We start from the raw sequence: 17552 nt of genomic DNA on the forward strand, positions 1-17552 counted from the left end.
CTGTCCAGAGTAGAAAAAAAAAAAGTAAATGTTGGTCTCAAAGATCATCAGCACTAATAATCTGTGGGTGAAGAGTTGCACTCTGATCTAAAGCACCCATAAGTTTTACACTTCAGGGCTATTTTTCAATTAGTTAAAAGATTATTTCAGCTCTGTGCTTCCTGCATTTCATCTGAGACACATTAACCTTAGGGTAGAGGGTAGTTTAGGCAAATCAGATTTACTGAAGTGGGAAAAACAACATCTCTTGTTGCTGCTGTGCCCAGGCTGCAGAGCTCATCACAGTGCAGATGTTAGAGAAAATTGAAACAAGAACATGCGCTTTAACTCACAATCTGTGTTTTCAGCACTTCTATGGGCTGCAGGAGTTTCGATTTGTGTTTCAGAGAGTTACTAAAGTGAAGCGATGCAGATAAAAAGCTAAACTAGCCTGAAAGCACAAATACCAACCCTCACCACACACCTCCCCTATTTTTTGGGTTTCCTCTCTTTCTGTCAGTCTCACCGGAGTGTGTGTGTCCGTGTCTCTCTTGTAATCTCCTCTTATTGGAGAGTCGCTCTCCAGACTCAACTTCTCCACTGAGATCTCCCTGGAAAGTCCACACAGACACACGATGTCGTAATCACACGGACAAACACACATAAACAAAACACGAAAGGATTGTTAGACACGGGGCAAAGAAAGAATCACAGGCTTTATTCTTGCCCAGGTACCACAAGGAAAAAGGTTCAAGGAATGACGAGTCCGATATATTTCACTGTTTCTTCTTTCGGATAGTTTTAGGTAGATGTTCATTTTAGCCTTGACATGTTTTTACTGGTGTCTGCAGTTTTCTGATCACTGTGACATGTCATTTATCAGCTGTTATTCCTTGGCGTGGCCAACCTGACAGATACACCAGGTTGGCCAGAACACCACCCGCCCCAGACAGAGTCCCAGGTGTGTGACAGTTCCCTCATTCTGGTTAATTATGTCCTTGGCCTGCTTGCTGATGTCTGTTGCCTCTTTAATCCATCTGGCGCAGATGATTTTAGCGTTGTCCCAGTCCATGATGTGGTTGTTTCTTTTGTAATTGAGTCATTTTTTGCTATTGAGACTTAATTTGAGTCAGGTGTGCTGAAGCAGTGTCGGGTCGGTCTTTAATAACATCCCTGTTTCTCCCATGTATGTTTTATTTCATGATTTGCACGTATTTTAGATATTATATTGCATTTTTGTCCTGGTGCATTTGTCTTTGGGATGTACCGGTAGCTGTGGTTTTTCCTCATTACCTTTTGTACTGGTTCCATTATACCTCTAATGTAAGGCATGATCACTATTCTGCTTGTTTTTGGCCCAAGTTGGGTATTGGCAGCAATAATGTACATGTCAGATGTTTGTGTTTTTTTTCCCCCTCTTCCTGTTTGTCTTTTTGCACCATTATAATCCTAGCCTGTTCGTCAAGTTTTCTGACAACTAATAGCTTATGTGCTGTGGGGTGGTCAGATGTCCAGAGTAAATGCTGATTGGAGTGGTTTATTTTTATGCTGCCGTCATCCCTGTGGTGAATTTTCACATCCATGTCTGTCAGATCCATCAGGTTGGCCAAGGAATAACAGCTGATGGACAACACATCACAGTGGTCACATGACGTTTTTGAGGAAGACTGCAGATGCCAGTCAAAACATGTTGAGGTAAAAACTACCTAAAACTTTGTCTGAAAGAAGAAACAGTGAAATACATTCAAAGAAAGAAGACTAAATGAACCTATTTGAGTGAATGCCTCTGATAGCAGAGCTTGCTGATGGCCATTAAAAATGCCACTAGAGATGCAGAATGTTTGTAGTCTTGAATCAGTGTACGTGTACATCTGTGGGCTGCTGTTATTTAGGATTTTGTTTGCTGTTTATGTCTCACCCAGAGTTGACAGATAAGCCCTGTGCATTGGGGCTGTAGGTTCCAGAGTTGTTCACAGTGGGGATGGCGTTTCGAAGCAATCTCACCCACGTCCCAATGTCCACATTCATCTGACGAGCCCGCAGGAAAGCCTTGCCTTGAATTACATGTACACACATCCAGAGGCACTAATGAACATTTACAAAAAATATGTTAACTGAATTTAGATGACTACTGCACACAAATTACTACAAAAAAAAAAATCACTGCTTTACTTTCACTTGTGTCATAAATGAAAAAGTAACAAGGGTAGATTTAAAAGTTTTGGAGATCTACAAAAGGACTTCTTCAGATAAGAGATTACTATAATAAAATAATTAAAGTAATGCAGTGAAAGATGTTCTGACTAAAGCCTGTATAAAAGATGGAAAAAGAAATCCCAAAATTTATCAGGTCAAAAGGACAAAACTGAACAAAAATATTGCAGGGGGACTGGTGGTAAGCATAGAGTGCACAGTAGTCATCCACAAGCTCAGCTAAGCGGAGAATATTTGACTGGAAAAACCTTATCCGATTTTTCATTACACCACATATTAAAAGCAAATGATCTCAATCACAGGAACTGTGCAGGAGGCAGTTTGGAAACACGAGCACCAATTACTCTCATATCTTTTGGTTGTGCCCAAAAATTCTAACTTTTTGGGAAAATGTAGGTTTCCTGGGATGTAACGCTCGTAATGATTTTAGAAAGATTGTTACCACTGTACCCCCAACCATTTATTAGAAAGTAGAGAAATGGAAAAGACGAGTTACTGCCTGAGGACCAGAGAAGCAACCTTTCACAGGAAATAGAAGAAATGGACTGGTGACTACTTGAACAGGGTTACTGGACACTGTTTTTTTTGTAATAACTGATGGTTTGTTACCTGGTTGTTGCAATGTATTTGCTTTCATTTGGAAAAGTACAAATAATGCCTTTTTATGTAAATTTAAGCTTTGTTGGGAAAAAATTCTTATGATTATTTCTTAGTATATTTTTGCCCTTTTTTTACATTTTATTTTATGATTTTTATTTCTTTATTGTTTCTAGCCCTTGCCATTAGCAGCTGTTGCACTGAAGTTTATCTTATCTTATTTTCTTTGGGAAGAGTAATTTGGTAGACACAAAAAGAGCTCTGGTAAAAGGTCAAAATTTTATGGTGGGTAAAAATTAAAACAACAATAGTTTAATGATCAAAGGAAAAATCTTTAGTAGTTCATGACAATGTCTTTTATGGAGCTGAATAACCTCTCAGGACTTTAAATATCTTGTTCTTTGCTTAATTTCTGGATGTAGCACTTTCCTAAGAAACTTGTCATTATAAAGACACTTTGCCACTAGAGGGCACTATGGCTGCAAATAAAATAGAGAAGTAAAAGAGCAATAGCAGCGTGACGTTCTTCTGTTTCACAAAGATAAAACCAGCCAGGTGTAACTAAACTGCTGTTTGTTGCCTCACATGTTTCTCTGTATAACAGGTGATAAGGCAGGTGAAGGAAGAGAAGATTTAGTGTTTCTACTCTTTGTTACTCCCCACCTTGTTGCTTAGAAAAGATCTTTTTCTGCCTCTGGAGCCGAGGAACTCTCTCGATGACTGGATTAAAGAAGGTCACCTGGAAAAAATGCACAAAACAAAACATGAAAATAGAAAATAATGAACTTTTTAAGTATATCGAGGCTGTGTTTTCCAGCACAGGTGCATGACAGCTTGTAGGTAGATGTTTGCACAAAGATCTGAATACAGTACTTTGTGGTATTTATAGCATGCAGTTGTCATGTACAGCATGTAAGTACATACTGCACACGCCCACTTTTACATAGAGGTTTCCCTTTTCCTATTTTACCTTTTTATTGTTTTGGTTGTACAAAAGTGATGTGTGTGAGTGTGTGGTTGGTGTGTACCTCGGCCAGCAGCAGACCCTGAGGCTCCAGCTCCAGCTGAACTCTGTGTTTCTGGTTGTCCAGGAATTCCTCCAGCTTCAGGTACTTGAGCGCACACAGGGAGCGGTAGTCCTTCCAGTAAACAGCAATCTCCATCTCTCTTGACTGAAACACACACATCCACCCAGAGGTGTCAAACAGTTTTATTTACATTTGCCATGATGGCATTGATTTATTAAGTGTTTATGAGCAGATCTGTGTGTGTGTGTGTGTGTGTGAATACACTGACCCTTTCCAGCTCCACAGTGAAGGTCTGGTCCCAGGCCTGTTCTCCCACAGTCCTCCAAGCTGTCTGGCCAACAACTGTGTTATCCAGCTTCAGCACTGCACTCACCTCAGCTACACAAACATAATAAATTACTTTTTTTCATGATAGTATCTTTATAAATAACAAAAACAATACAATATATAGTTTAACTATTGATCAACAAGTGTTATTTGCTAAGTTAATGCATGAAATGTAATAAAAATGTCACAACACTACACAAACTCATAAAACAGCTCACAGGTGAGTTCGTCCATCTTATTGGGTGTCTTTCCACTGACTGAACCGCTGCGTCCGTACAATCCTTTGCTTCCTCTCATGAAAGACCTGGTGTCTCCAGGGCTGTAACTAGGCAGCATGACAGCTGTGCCTTTATTGCGACCTGGGACCACCTCCAACAACCCGACACAGCCCAGCAGCTGCACCTGCAAGGTGCCTGAAGAAGAAAGCAACAAAAGCACAACTAACTGCAGACTAACACAGCAGGCCATGAAATTTGATTTTTGAAAGCTCAAAAGAAGAAACTGTGTTGGAAATATACATAGACATACTTTTTCGTTTGTGAAGACGAGCATATAAATGACTAAACTATGTGAAGTTGCTTAAAGTCGAGGAGTTTTAGAGTTTTCTAACTTGGTTAGAAACAAGTTTTGCATTGGTCTGAAAATCAGTGAGAAGCATTGCAGAAAAACAAGCTATTAAATAAATGAAAGTGGACAATTATACATTTAGAAAACTTCTAAATAACACTTAAACTATTTTATCTGAACCTGGTGGCAAGGCTGGTCTTAAGCAGTAAGTTTTAGGGGATGTTACAGCGTTGAAGCGTTGTAACATACCAGTAAGAGGTGAGGGCTTGTTGAGGGTGCTGTATTGGTTTTGAAGATAGGGGGCACCGTGACGGGAGCTGAAGGCAGGAGAAGAGGCCAAAACCAGCTCCTCTTTGATGATGCTTGCCTTAGGATGGTCCTCTGGCAGCTCTGCCAAACGTCGGTCCAGAGAGTCCCTCAGCAGGTCGAGCCGCTGAGATGCTTCGCTGAGACGAGACTGCGCCTGCAGGGCAGTAACACAACGGCTTTAAATCATCATGTAGACATAACCAACATTTATATTTACAACAATCAAATGCTTCTCCTCTGTTTGCCTTTTCGAGCAAATACTATATAACTGATGACAGCATTGTTGGATGTCATGTTTTAAAAATTAATTTAAACTAAATAAACTTAGTTTAAGGTAAATATTTTAGACTAGCTTCCAGGAGGGTTGTTATTGTAACAATGCTTTCAGATGTGAGATGTACACAGGAAAATAAACAGCCTGATAATGAAAAACAGATGTCAAAGTGCATGGAGGGACATTCTGACACTTTTTCTTTTTGGTCTAACCTCAGACAGAGCTTTCTTGTCCTGAACCTTGTTGGCTCCCAGGAGCCTGAGGACATTCTTGGCCCCCTCAGCAACAGCATGCTCCACCCTGTAGTGATGTCTCAGCTCTTCAATACGCAGCTCCACCCCACAGAGGTCGTGGTTACCTGTGTGGGAAGTAAAAACAGAGAATCAGAAATGATAATGTTGGACAAGACCACAAGGACTGCTCTGCCAGTCAAAACGCCCATGTCCTACATTTCTTATTGGGTGCATCCATATTTACTGGCCTCTCTGTGAGGTCCACCTGTTCAAACACAATTATCTAATCAGCTAATCATTTGGCAGTAACTCAGTACATTTAGTCATGTAGACATGTACAAGATGACTTGTCCAACAAACCTGCAGCAGCTGTGTGATGCTATCATGTCAATATGGAAAAAAAATCTCTGAAGAATGTTTCTGAACGCCTTGTTGAAACTATGACACCGACAATTGAGGCAGTTCTGAAGTAATAAGGGGGGTCAACCCAGTATTATCAAAGGGAACCTGAAAAAGTAAAGATGTGGTAGCCACAGTCATTCAGAAAATGAGGTGTAATGCCCTCAAGCCGAACTCCTTCACTTACACACAGATTTAATTGCACCTCTCAAAAACATTTACAGCTAAGTGGGTAAAAACACAGGAAGAGGGCAAGAGATGACAGATAAGTTTGGAAAACTGAGATATGATGAAGAGCAGAACAAACACGAGCAATCACGAAGGATTTTATTGATTCAGTAGCTTTTCAAAACCTTGGCTGAGACACGAAGAGAGATAGAAAGGAAGAGGGGGGATAGGAGTGGAGAATGGTGCGCAGGCTTTCATCTCCTAATAAGGTGTTCTGCCTGGAGCCCAGACCCTCCTAGATGACCCTTCCACCGGGTGTGGTGCCTGCAGACTGACTGTGTGTACACTATACACACAACCTCAAGGCTTTGTTAGTGGTTTAAAGAACAGAGAAGAGGGCTGCTCCTGAAAGACAAGTAAGAAACAGCTGTGTTTGTTTTAAGCTACGTAACTGTCTCCTATTCTGAAGAGGAGAAAGCTTTGATTTTTCATCCTTCTGAGTATTTTCAAGAATGTTTTGGGGGTAATCTCAGAGCATAAGGTCTAAATATAACTGTGTGACAAGTTGAGGACAAACACTGACTCTACATGTCAGTTTGTTTACACGTCTGCTTAAAAAAACATGGAAAATATTATGTGAAGCTGTGGGAACTCTAAAGTGAAATCACTGAAATTAAAGTTTGTTTTTAGCATAACACACATATTTACAACCAGACTGTGAGATCAAGCTTTAACCTCTTCTTCTCAAGGTCTGTTTGTTGAGTCTGAAATGACATATCTAATGAATGAAAATAAGTATATCTTCGCAACTACAAGGGCTATATGTTCGGTCTCGAAAGATGAGACAGACATCTTTGTAATCGGTCTCTGGTTTCATAAGACACCTTGTATGTGTGGTTTGCTTGATGAGGAAAAATTAGCAAAAGCTCTAAAGTGGACAGTGCTGTTCTCATGTTTTTGCTGCATTCCCATGTAATTGCTTGGGTTTTTAACTTTGTTGCTTTGGATGCCAGTGGTTAGTAGAGTAGCTGAGTTTCTCCCTGTCATTTTGGTGTGCTACATGTTAGGATGGGTGCTTCCTAGCATCTTCTGTACTGCACATATTTCATGCTGCCCTCTGTAAAGGGGGCTCTTACAAGGAAGACTTTAAATCTAAAGTAGAGACAGAGAAGTAACTACAATATCCCGCATCACGCATGATATTGTTGCTCAATAACATCAAGTATAGTCCTAAATTTGGACATTATCAAAAACTCTGCAGGTTTTCCACATAAATTATGCAGATAGATAAAAATAAAATTTAAAAAATGCCCTTAAAAAGGTTTTACGTAATCCCTCCATATGGCAGTTGTCCTCTTTGCCTTGAAATACCCAATTTCTTAACAGCCATCAGCTCCCTCACTCTGACATGGGTAGAAAGGCAAAGATATCCCCTGAGGGAGTCTTTAAAAATCTGCTTTTTACTTCAGTCTTTCCGTTCCCCAGACCACCCACCCCCTGTGACTGTCATCAGCTGGCTAATATTCCCAGCAGAGAGGCCTTAATGGTCCACAGGACTCACTGCCCTGTAGTAACCCATTCACCTGCTCTGGTTCTCATCATTTATGTTACTTTGCTCCACATAAAGCACAATTATACTGTCAGACTTTCATCTGCCCATAATTATAAATTAGGAATCGCAGTTACAAATTTAAAGATTTTGACATGAATGTATAAAAATGATATAGTTCTTAGATATTTTTTTCCAAATATAAAATATATTTAAAAAATAGATAAACATGTAAATGTGTAACTGAGGCAAAATATTGTTAAAACTGTGCTAACTTTACTTAAGAAATGTCAGGTTATAATGTTTTCTAAAAGGATAGTTCATTAAATGTAAACATCTTGATAATGTATTTTTACATCCCTGTACTAAAACAAAGGAAAAATTTAAGAGTTGTTATTATTTATAGTTTATTATGTTGTTATTTTACTAGTCCGGCTCACTGGAGACCAAACTGCAATTAAAATGAGCTCAAGACCCCTGGTTTGGATGTTTGGATGCTACTTAGGCCTGTCACGATAACAAATTTAGCTGTACGATAAATTTTCTCAGAAATTATCGCGATAAACGATAATATTGCGCAAAGCGCTAATGTGTCATTTTGAGACCATTCTCAACTAATATAATAATAATAATGCAAGTACACATTTTCAAAGATCAATAAACTAAATAAATAAAAGCGCCTTTTTCACATAAGCCGGGACGCCGGCCCAAAAGTAATGCAGCCCACTGGGAATCCTCCCAAACCTCTCGATTAGCCGGCATTGCTCTTAATGTGTATTTTGTCAAATACGCTAGTGTTAACCATTCCCGCTTCTTATCCGCCGATAGTAGTCGGAGGACACGGGGGAGATCCGTCCTCTCCAGGGCCGAAGTGGAGTTGGCTTCGGGGTTAACTCCCAATTACTCTCTTCTCTCGCCGCTCACGGCGTGGAGCACCATAAAAAAAAGGAAACAGCGGTTGTGCTGAGAAACGGCTTTATTATAACGCACCGTTATTGTTTTTCCTGACTGTTCTGCCTAACCGCTCCGTCTCTTCTCTTCACACCTTTTCTTCTTCTGCTACTCTCGTTCCTCATAAGCTCTTCTTCTCCTCCCTCTGCGCTCACGCTCACTCTCACGCGCACTGAGCTGCTGGATCGCACACACAAAGTTAGACACATCGCACAACACTAGTATATAGGCTGACTCTATTTGCGTAATGTGCCTGCGGATTACAGGGGTTATTACGGTAGACCAGGAAGTGGGGGCTTTGTACTGACGTCGTAAGCTAGATGTGTGTGTTCTGCTTACATGTGGGGAGCAGCGAAATGATAAAAGAGGAGGTGCTTGCATCTATTATTTCTCCATTCGACTTATTTACATATTTCAGCATGAGAATCGGAGGTTTAGCGCGAGAGCGTGAGAAGCCACTTAAATGCGCAAGTCTCACGGCCATTGCGTGTTGGCAGCCCTGCAAAACAAATGCGGCTTACCGGCTCGTGCTGCAACATGCTGCAGTCAAGTATGACACCAGAGAGATCACTCCGCAACAAACCAGAGCGTTGAGTCGAAATACGCCATAGTGAAACCTATTGTCATACACAGTTTATGGTAAAGGGGGGACTAATAAAAATTATCGCGGCCGGCAAACTTATCGTGCTCTTATTTTCTTATCGTTCAATTAATTGACTTATTGCTTATCGCGACAGGCCTAATGCTACTAAGTGGAGAACTAAAATGTTTATAACTGTATAAATATGAGACAACTTAACACCCTTTCTCTGCTTTCCATGCAGTGTTCAAGGGGGTGTGTTTACTTTATAGGGCTTCAACATTTTATCTTCATCTCATTTTATTTTTAAGGCTTAACCAGTTGATTACTGAGGACAAGTACAAGTTAGAGTAGTCGGATGCTCAGACTCACCCTGTGTGTCATCATTGTGCTCAGTGGCCTGAACAGCTTTGCGAATTTGCATACGGATGATGTCGATTTTGGTCTTGCTGTCCTGCAGCATCTGCTGGGCCGTCTGCAGCATTTTCTTATCCTGCGTCAAACAGGAACAGCAAGAAGGAAGTCATGCGACAGGAAGTATGAAAATATAACAGATATAAGAGATTCTTTTAAATGACAGGAATTGTGTAAGTCACACTCTGTTAGTTACAGGCTTAAAAAAGCTGACTGTGGTGAGACATGACCAGAGAATTATTAGTTTTCTTTTATATCAGCTGATTCCTGATGTCAAAATTAAAAATAAGTATGTAATTTAAAACAAGATGGAGAGATGGTGGGTCAAAATAATGAATTAAAGAGGTATGCACACATGGAAGGTGATTTGCTAGGTTATCAGGTGTGTTTGTGTGTGTGTGTCATGGATGTGTCTTTTATGTGTGAGAGGATAGAGTAGATGTCCTGTACCTTGGTGGACCCATTGGCATAAATTGGAATCATATTCTCAGCTCCCTGTTTGACCTTGAGCTCGATGTTGAGCTGCCTCTCCAGAGCAGCAATGCGCTCCTTGTGGGCTGACATGCAACTCTCTGCCCCAGGAGACTGCGGACATTCATCTGTGGAAAGAACTGAAAGTTAACAACGGTAAAATAAGGAACATGACGAGGGTTCACACGGTGTGGACAAAAGTGAAAATACTCTTCAGAGAATTTCATGCTAATAATATTGACCCGTCTGAGCTGTAATGAAACAACAGCTCTGACGACACCGCCGTCTGTAACGTGAGAGATTCTCTGGTGCGTTTAAACCTGGCAACTAATTAGACATTTAAGATATTTCTTTGGCGGTTTAACAAGTGTGTGGTGCTCTGATTGATAACAAAATAGTTAAATTTAAAAAATATATATAAAATAAAAACGAATACAAGAATAAAAAAAAAAAAAGGTAAATAAAAAATATCTTCTAAAAAAAGTGAGAAAAAGGCAGGACTAGGTTAATAAAAACTATGAAAGGAAACCACTGTATGCAGAAAATAAATAAATAAATGCATAAAGACATTCAGGCAAAATAAATGGAGGAAATATGAAGGAAAGAAAAAGAAAACACATTGTTTAATTTATATTTGGAGAATATAATACAAACACAGTCGATGATTTTTTTTATATATATTTTTTATCTACTGTCTAGATTTGGGTGGCTGTAGCTCTGGAGGAAAAGCAGTCGTCTGCCAACCTGAAAAGTTGAGGGCTCGATTCCAGGCTTCCCATGACCACATGCCAAAGTGTCCTTGGGCAAGACACTGAGCCCCACGTTGCCTCCCGATGTGTCTATCTGGGTATGAATGTGTGTGATAGAGCAAAACACTGTGTTGTATGAGTGTGTGAGTGAATGTGACATGTGGTGTAAGGGGCTTTTAGTGGTCAGCATGACTAGAAAAGTGCTATACAAGTACAGTCCATTTATTTTGTTTATTCCAACATAGTAAATCAGCCTGTGCCTTTCATAGCAAACACCTTTGCCATAAACTGACTTTTTCCTGTGCCCATCATTTTTTTTTTATCAATAATCAACATAAATTAAGTAAAACTACATCATTAATTATCATCAGTTAATTGCCAGACCCTTTTCTGAGAAATCATCTCCCATATTGGGTTCAGGAAGCAGACACCCTCGCTACCTTTTAGATTAGCTTCACACTTTCCTTTTGATAAATATTAGATAGATTTGGATTTAAGTAATATAGTTAGAACTTGCTTGATGGCCCTTAGCCATACCTTCCATTATGCTTAGATAGGCATAGGCTACCAGGGAATGTCCCATTATGCACTGAGCACTTCTCTCCATTTTTCTCTCTTTATTTTCCACATATAATTATGTGACACTATCATTGTCATTAACTTATGTTTCTCTTTTTCTTGCCTGTTCCCCCTCTTTATTGTCTTCTCCACCCCCAACTGGTCCAGGCAGATGGCCACCCTCCCTGTTTCTGGTTCTATTAGAGGTTTTCCTTCCTGTTAAAAGAGAGTTTTTCCAGGTCCACTCTCACTCACTACTGTGTACATGCTCAGAAGATTATAAGTTGGACTAATGTGGATCATAGAATATATTTATTTTAATTGGATTATGATTGGACTACAATGAAATGGATTGACTTTAGTTGTGTATTGGGACAAGATCCATGGACATTTGGAGAATATATTTGGAGTAAATGTTACTTTTTTGTTTGTTACTGTACCGGGGTAAAGTCAAATAAAAAATAAAAATGGCACAGACATGACAGGAAACTACTAAATATGCCACAAGCTGCAAGCAAAAAAGCTGTTATAAGAAAATATGTTGAAGGTAGATCCACCGAATATTAAGGAATGGATTCACATTGTATTTGATATTTGCACTATGGAAAAGTTTTACCAGATCTGATCAAAATGGATTAAGGATGTAATTGTGATTTGTTCTGTAAACAAAACTGGAATATTTTGCTTTCCTTTAATAAAAAAAGATTATAATAAAAAAAGAATTGGACTGTGTCTGTAAACGCTCCTTGGGTGACTGTTACGGATTAAAGCTATGCAAATAAAGCTGAACTGAACTGAATATATCGTCATTATATCAGCTAGTTATTGACTAACAGCTGTTTTACCGTATTTCTGCCACAGAGAGATTTGTTCATTTACTTCAAACACATAAAAAACATGACAGATGAAGAACTGTGGGGGGTGGGACAAAACAAAACAAAATAAAATAAGACAATAATAACGACAACATTGCAGACTGCGGGTTTGTACTGGAAAAAATTTTGTTGCACCTGTTGCAATGACAATAAAAGTTTCATTCAAATGTGAGTTTTTAAAAAAACTGAGCTTGAAGTTTGAATTATAAAGTAATTTTATCATGTTTCCAGGGTAGTGTTTGTCTTTGACAATATAAAAACTACAATTTATTATTTCAGGAATTTAGCTTAAAAGGTGGAGTGAAGAAGAAATGGTAGAAAAGAATTGGGAAATGCAGTTTTACGTTTCCAAATGATTATTTTTATAGCAGAAGAAGATTAGTGTCACAGAGTCGTACCTTTACTCTCCTCGCCTCCCTTCACCACGATGTGAGCATCCAGTTCCTGCAGCTGAGCGTGCAGGTTATCCAGCCTGCGGTTAGACGACCGCAGCTGACTGTCCACCTGAGAAGAGACATCCAGAATATAATATTTACTTTACTTGTTGTCATGGAGAAGACATTGTAAATAGTACTGCATTACTTCCTGTGTTAAAGCATCATACAGGCCAAGCAGGAAATAATACTTTTGGCAGTGTGTGGTCATAAATGAGAACAGGATGAGAAGGAAGGAAGAGGACATTTGTCTGCAACAGTTCTGCAAAACAACCAATCAATTATCTTTAATCTTGTTTAAAAGCTTTTTATTATGACAGACTATTCTGCATGCACATCTATTGTAACTGTCAAACAACATGAAACTGTTAACAAGTTTGGCTTTAATAATCTCTTCATCAGGAAGGAAAATATTACACACTGAGGATGATGGATTATTGCGTTCACTTTAATCAGAAGGATGTAACTGCTGTGAGTTATTGCGCTTTCTCTTGAATAATCCTGACTATTAAACAGAGGCATCCCAATGCATCTCCAACAACATGACAATATAATGACGCAGCACATCTGCTGAATCCTCAGTGAGTCGTAACATCTAGAGGATGATTCTTGGCAAAAAAAACTGTGTCTTATTACACAATAACATACAATATTTATGCTGACAGATATAACCACCACATGCTGCATATTGTATGTTTCATTACGTTATATTGCTATGGTTTTAGCCAACATGATGTCGTCTACACTGCTTTCTGTGTGAGAATGTCACCATGGCCATGGCTCAGGCAGCATGCAACAAAAACAGAACAAAGGCAAATCAGGTTAAGTGAAGATAACATATTACTCAAGCTTAAAGGTGTATTGCATGGGTGCTGCTACACTATTGGAACGTTTTGGGCACATCAGGATAGTCCGCTAGACTCTGTACAGTTGGGGACTTGGTTCAACTCGGGGCTGCAGCATTCTTCCGGTCTGAGTTTGCTTTCATACTTACTACTAAAACGAACTGAACTTTTTAAACAACGTATTCCCTCCCTAAAGACAGGCGACGCTACATCAAGAATTATTGAAGGAGATGACAAGAAAAAGCAAAAAAGAAGAAAACAGACTCATCTGTTGGTTAATGCAGGACAGCGTCTGCTTCCACCACATAATAATAAAACATGGAGCTGATCCCTTGCCAGCACTGACTTTGACAACGCAACAGCAGCAGGCAGGAGACGCTCTTCAACGATGGCAAGTACTTTTCTGGGCTTAGCCAACAGCAAAGACACCACAGACTAAGCCTACACTTTTGTCGATACGGTCTAGGCTTTTTGCATCATGTGTTGTGAAGACCTAATTCAGCAAATTTCGCCCTTTAAAAAACAAAAAAAACAAAACAGGTGGCTCACTAACATGACAGGTGAGCTTTATTGCAAGATGCTGCTGGAGATGCGCTGGCATAGACATTGTTTTCTTTTATTACCTTACACAACTCCTTGACAGTCTCCTAGTACCACAAAGAGTACCCCCATTTGAGAAACAGTTAGTGGCTTTTTAGAGCTTATTCTCTGAAAACAGGCTAAAAACAACTCCAGTAAAGTGAAAACTATTCATCAGAAGGCCAGAATCCCTCTTTTTTATTTGCAAGTACAACATAATAAACCAAAATCTAAAACAAACAAAAACTTGCCAAGTTTCCATGAGGACAAACAGGACAAGAGAAATCTATCTCTCGTATAAAAGTGTGTCTAATTCAGCACCTAAATGGCTTCCTGTGTCCATCACTTTTCCTTCAATTTCTAAATATGCTCAAAGATGATTATACATAAAAACAGTGGGTGATATGGCCGTAATGTTTAAAGGCAATGGTACCTTTAGTTCATCGTACTAACCTGCTGGGCGTTCCTCTTGTCAGTTGTAGCCCTGCGCAGGTTCTCAGCACCTTCTTTGATCTTCAGCTCCTTTCGAATCTCCCTGCGGATCCTTTCACGCTGCTCATCAAGAAGCTGCTGAACACTGGAGTCTGAGAAATCAGAGTTCTGGTCCAGACTGAGTTGCTCCAGGACCGAAAGCCCACCTGGGTCACTCTGGGGCGAAACAAGGAATATAAAAGAGGAAAAGAATGCAAAGTTAGGAAATGTCATATGAACACCAGAAAACCCCTCCCCTTCAGCCAGATAATGTGGGATGTTGAGAGTGAGGATAACAGGAGAGGAAGAGATGGTGAGCAAGATAAGGCTGCGAAAGGAGGAAAGGCAGGGAGAGATGATAGTGATGGGGGGTAGCAGAGGAACAGACCAAAGCTGGAAAGTAAAGGGTGAGGAAAAAGCTGCTGGAAAAGCTCTTAATAATATTTAAAACAAGTCTGCTACGGCCAAGATGTTTACAGAAAGATCTTCAAACTTGCATGAATTTATTAACATAATTATAAATGCAAATTTCGGATTTGTCAAATATTCTAAACTTCAAATCAAGCCTTTGCCATGAACTGTCTATTGTCCTCATTCAGTGGCCGATTGAGGTCGGACCCTCTTTACTCAACAATCATCTTAACGTACATCAAAAACATCAGCACACACCAGCATTGGCACCCGCTCTATAACTGTTCTCAGTCTTTTACAATAATTATCACTAGCAGAGCAACAAATTACTACAAAATAAGACCTGGAGACTCAACAGGTCAGAGGGAGACAGAACCAGAAACACACAAGCCTCGAAATCATTGTCACTCCACAATTATTACAGAAACACACACATCAAACAAGCTGAAAGCCCTTTACCTCCGAGCTGTCCTCATCCTCCTCATCCCCATGCCAACACATGGTTTACTCAGACCTGATCACCCCCTAAAAAGCTAGACAAACAGAAAATCGGTTCTTCTCTGAACTCAGACAAACAGTTAATGCCACACTGAAAGCTAAATGTGCCGGGGAGGGGAAAAAATTATGAAAAGAGATAAAGAGAGGGAGAGTTAAGTGAGAGAGGAGGGGAACGCCTCCAAAAGAGGATATCCGTCCCAACACCAAGCTGCTCAGGCCTTTCCTGTTTCCTCTGCAATTTTGCTGCTGTCAGTGACGACTTAGATACAGATAATAGAAGGACAGAGGCTGTTCCAGACATTTATTGTACTTTCAGGTTTGGTAATTCATTAAGTCTGGATGATGTCAGGTCTTCCTGAAACATTTATGTTCATCAAAATATCAACACTTACTAGAAGTAACTCTGCGTCAGCTTCTTTTTTTGTCTTGTTTGGATTGGTCATTTAATCTTAAAGATGGAAACAAGAAAATGATGAGATTTCCAAGTTTTGGATCAAAGCTAAACATTAAGGTTGGGATGCATTTCTGCTGCTTGTCTGATTACTCATTTCCTCTAATCGACAAACCAAAGTGGTTATTCCCCTATTCCAGAGGGAGGTTGTCAGCTAATTGAAACTAAAACTTTTACCTCTTAATTCACCGTTCTTCGTCATCTACATGCTCTTACTAACTTGGATCATGGAAACAAACAAAATATCTGATCATAATTATGCTGATGACACTCAACTCTATTACTGCCTCACCAGAAGACTCTGGTCCTAGATCTGGCTCAGCATGATTTAGGAAATGTCTTCATGCATTTGCTTTCAGTAGTCTTGACTACTGTAATGGAATTTTTACAGGTTTAGCTAAATATCACTGTGACTAGGCCTGTCGCGATAAGCAATAAGTCAATTAATTGAACGATAAGAAAATAAGAGCACGATAAGTTTGCCGGCCGCGATAATTTTTATTAGTCCCCCCTTTACCATAAACTGTGTATGACAATAGGTTTCACTATGGCGTATTTCGACTCAACGCTCTGGTTTGTTGCGGAGTGATCTCTCTGGTGTCATACTTGACTGCAGCATGTTGCAGCACGAGCCGGTAAGCCGCATTTGTTTTGCAGGGCTGCCAACACGCAATGGCCGTGAGACTTGCGCATTTAAGTGGCTTCTCACGCTCTCGCGCTAAACCTCCGATTCTCATGCTGAAATATGTAAATAAGTCGAATGGAGAAATAATAGATGCAAGCACCTCCTCTTTTATCATTTCGCTGCTCCCCACATGTAAGCAGAACACACACATTCTAGCTTACGACGTCAGTACAAAGCCCCCACTTCCTGGTCTACCGTAATAACCCCTGTAATCCGCAGGCACATTACGCAAATAGAGTCAGCCTATATACTAGTGTTGTGCGATGTGTCTAACTTTGTGTGTGCGATCCAGCAGCTCAGTGCGCGTGAGAGTGAGCGTGAGCGCAGAGGGAGGAGAAGAAGAGCTTATGAGGAACGAGAGTAGCAGAAGAAGAAAAGGTGTGAAGAGAAGAGACGGAGCGGTTAGGCAGAACAGTCAGGAAAAACAATAACGGTGCGTTATAATAAAGCCGTTTCTCAGCACAACCGCTGTTTCCTTTTTTTTATGGTGCTCCACGCCGTGAGCGGCGAGAGAAGAGAGTAATTGGGAGTTAACCCCGAAGCCAACTCCACTTCGGCCCTGGAGAGGACGGATCTCCCCCGTGTCCTCCGACTACTATCGGCGGATAAGAAGCGGGAATGGTTAACACTAGCGTATTTGACAAAATACACATTAAGAGCAATGCCGGCTAATCGAGAGGTTTGGGAGGATTCCCAGTGGGCTGCATTACTTTTGGGCCGGCGTCCCGGCTTATGTGAAAAAGGCGCTTTTATTTATTTAGTTTATTGATCTTTGAAAATGTGTACTTGCATTATTATTATTATATTAGTTGAGAATGGTCTCAAAATGACACATTAGCGCTTTGCGCAATATTATCGTTTATCGCGATAATTTCTGAGAAAATTTATCGTACAGCTAAATTTGTTATCGTGACAGGCCTAACTGTGACAACTGCA

General features: G+C 40.1%; 1 protein-coding gene across 2 annotated transcripts in view; it reads right to left on the minus strand.

Moving 5' to 3' along the window:
- Positions 1-17552, minus strand: part of pkn1a (protein kinase N1a) — a 59580-nt gene that overhangs the window by 11964 nt on the left and 30064 nt on the right. Inside the window, exons 1-13 of one of the 2 annotated variants that reach the window (XM_041983228.1) lie at positions 15442-15568; positions 14554-14748; positions 12641-12746; positions 10040-10188; positions 9548-9668; positions 5508-5653; positions 4962-5175; positions 4364-4558; positions 4087-4196; positions 3819-3962; positions 3454-3529; positions 1898-2033; positions 506-590 (exon numbers count right to left, since the gene is read on the minus strand). In XM_041983228.1, coding sequence (XP_041839162.1) covers positions 506-590; positions 1898-2033; positions 3454-3529; positions 3819-3962; positions 4087-4196; positions 4364-4558; positions 4962-5175; positions 5508-5653; positions 9548-9668; positions 10040-10188; positions 12641-12746; positions 14554-14748; positions 15442-15483 — 1719 coding nt within the window. In that variant the 5' untranslated portion in view covers positions 15484-15568. Of the gene's footprint in view, positions 1-505; positions 591-1897; positions 2034-3453; positions 3530-3818; positions 3963-4086; positions 4197-4363; positions 4559-4961; positions 5176-5507; positions 5654-9547; positions 9669-10039; positions 10189-12640; positions 12747-14553; positions 14749-15441; positions 15569-17552 lie in introns of those variants that run through there. The other variant, XM_041983229.1, reaches the window with a different exon arrangement.

The sequence above is a fragment of the Melanotaenia boesemani genome, chromosome 4, assembly GCF_017639745.1.
Source record: "Melanotaenia boesemani isolate fMelBoe1 chromosome 4, fMelBoe1.pri, whole genome shotgun sequence".
NCBI classification, from domain to species: domain Eukaryota; kingdom Metazoa; phylum Chordata; class Actinopteri; order Atheriniformes; family Melanotaeniidae; genus Melanotaenia; species Melanotaenia boesemani.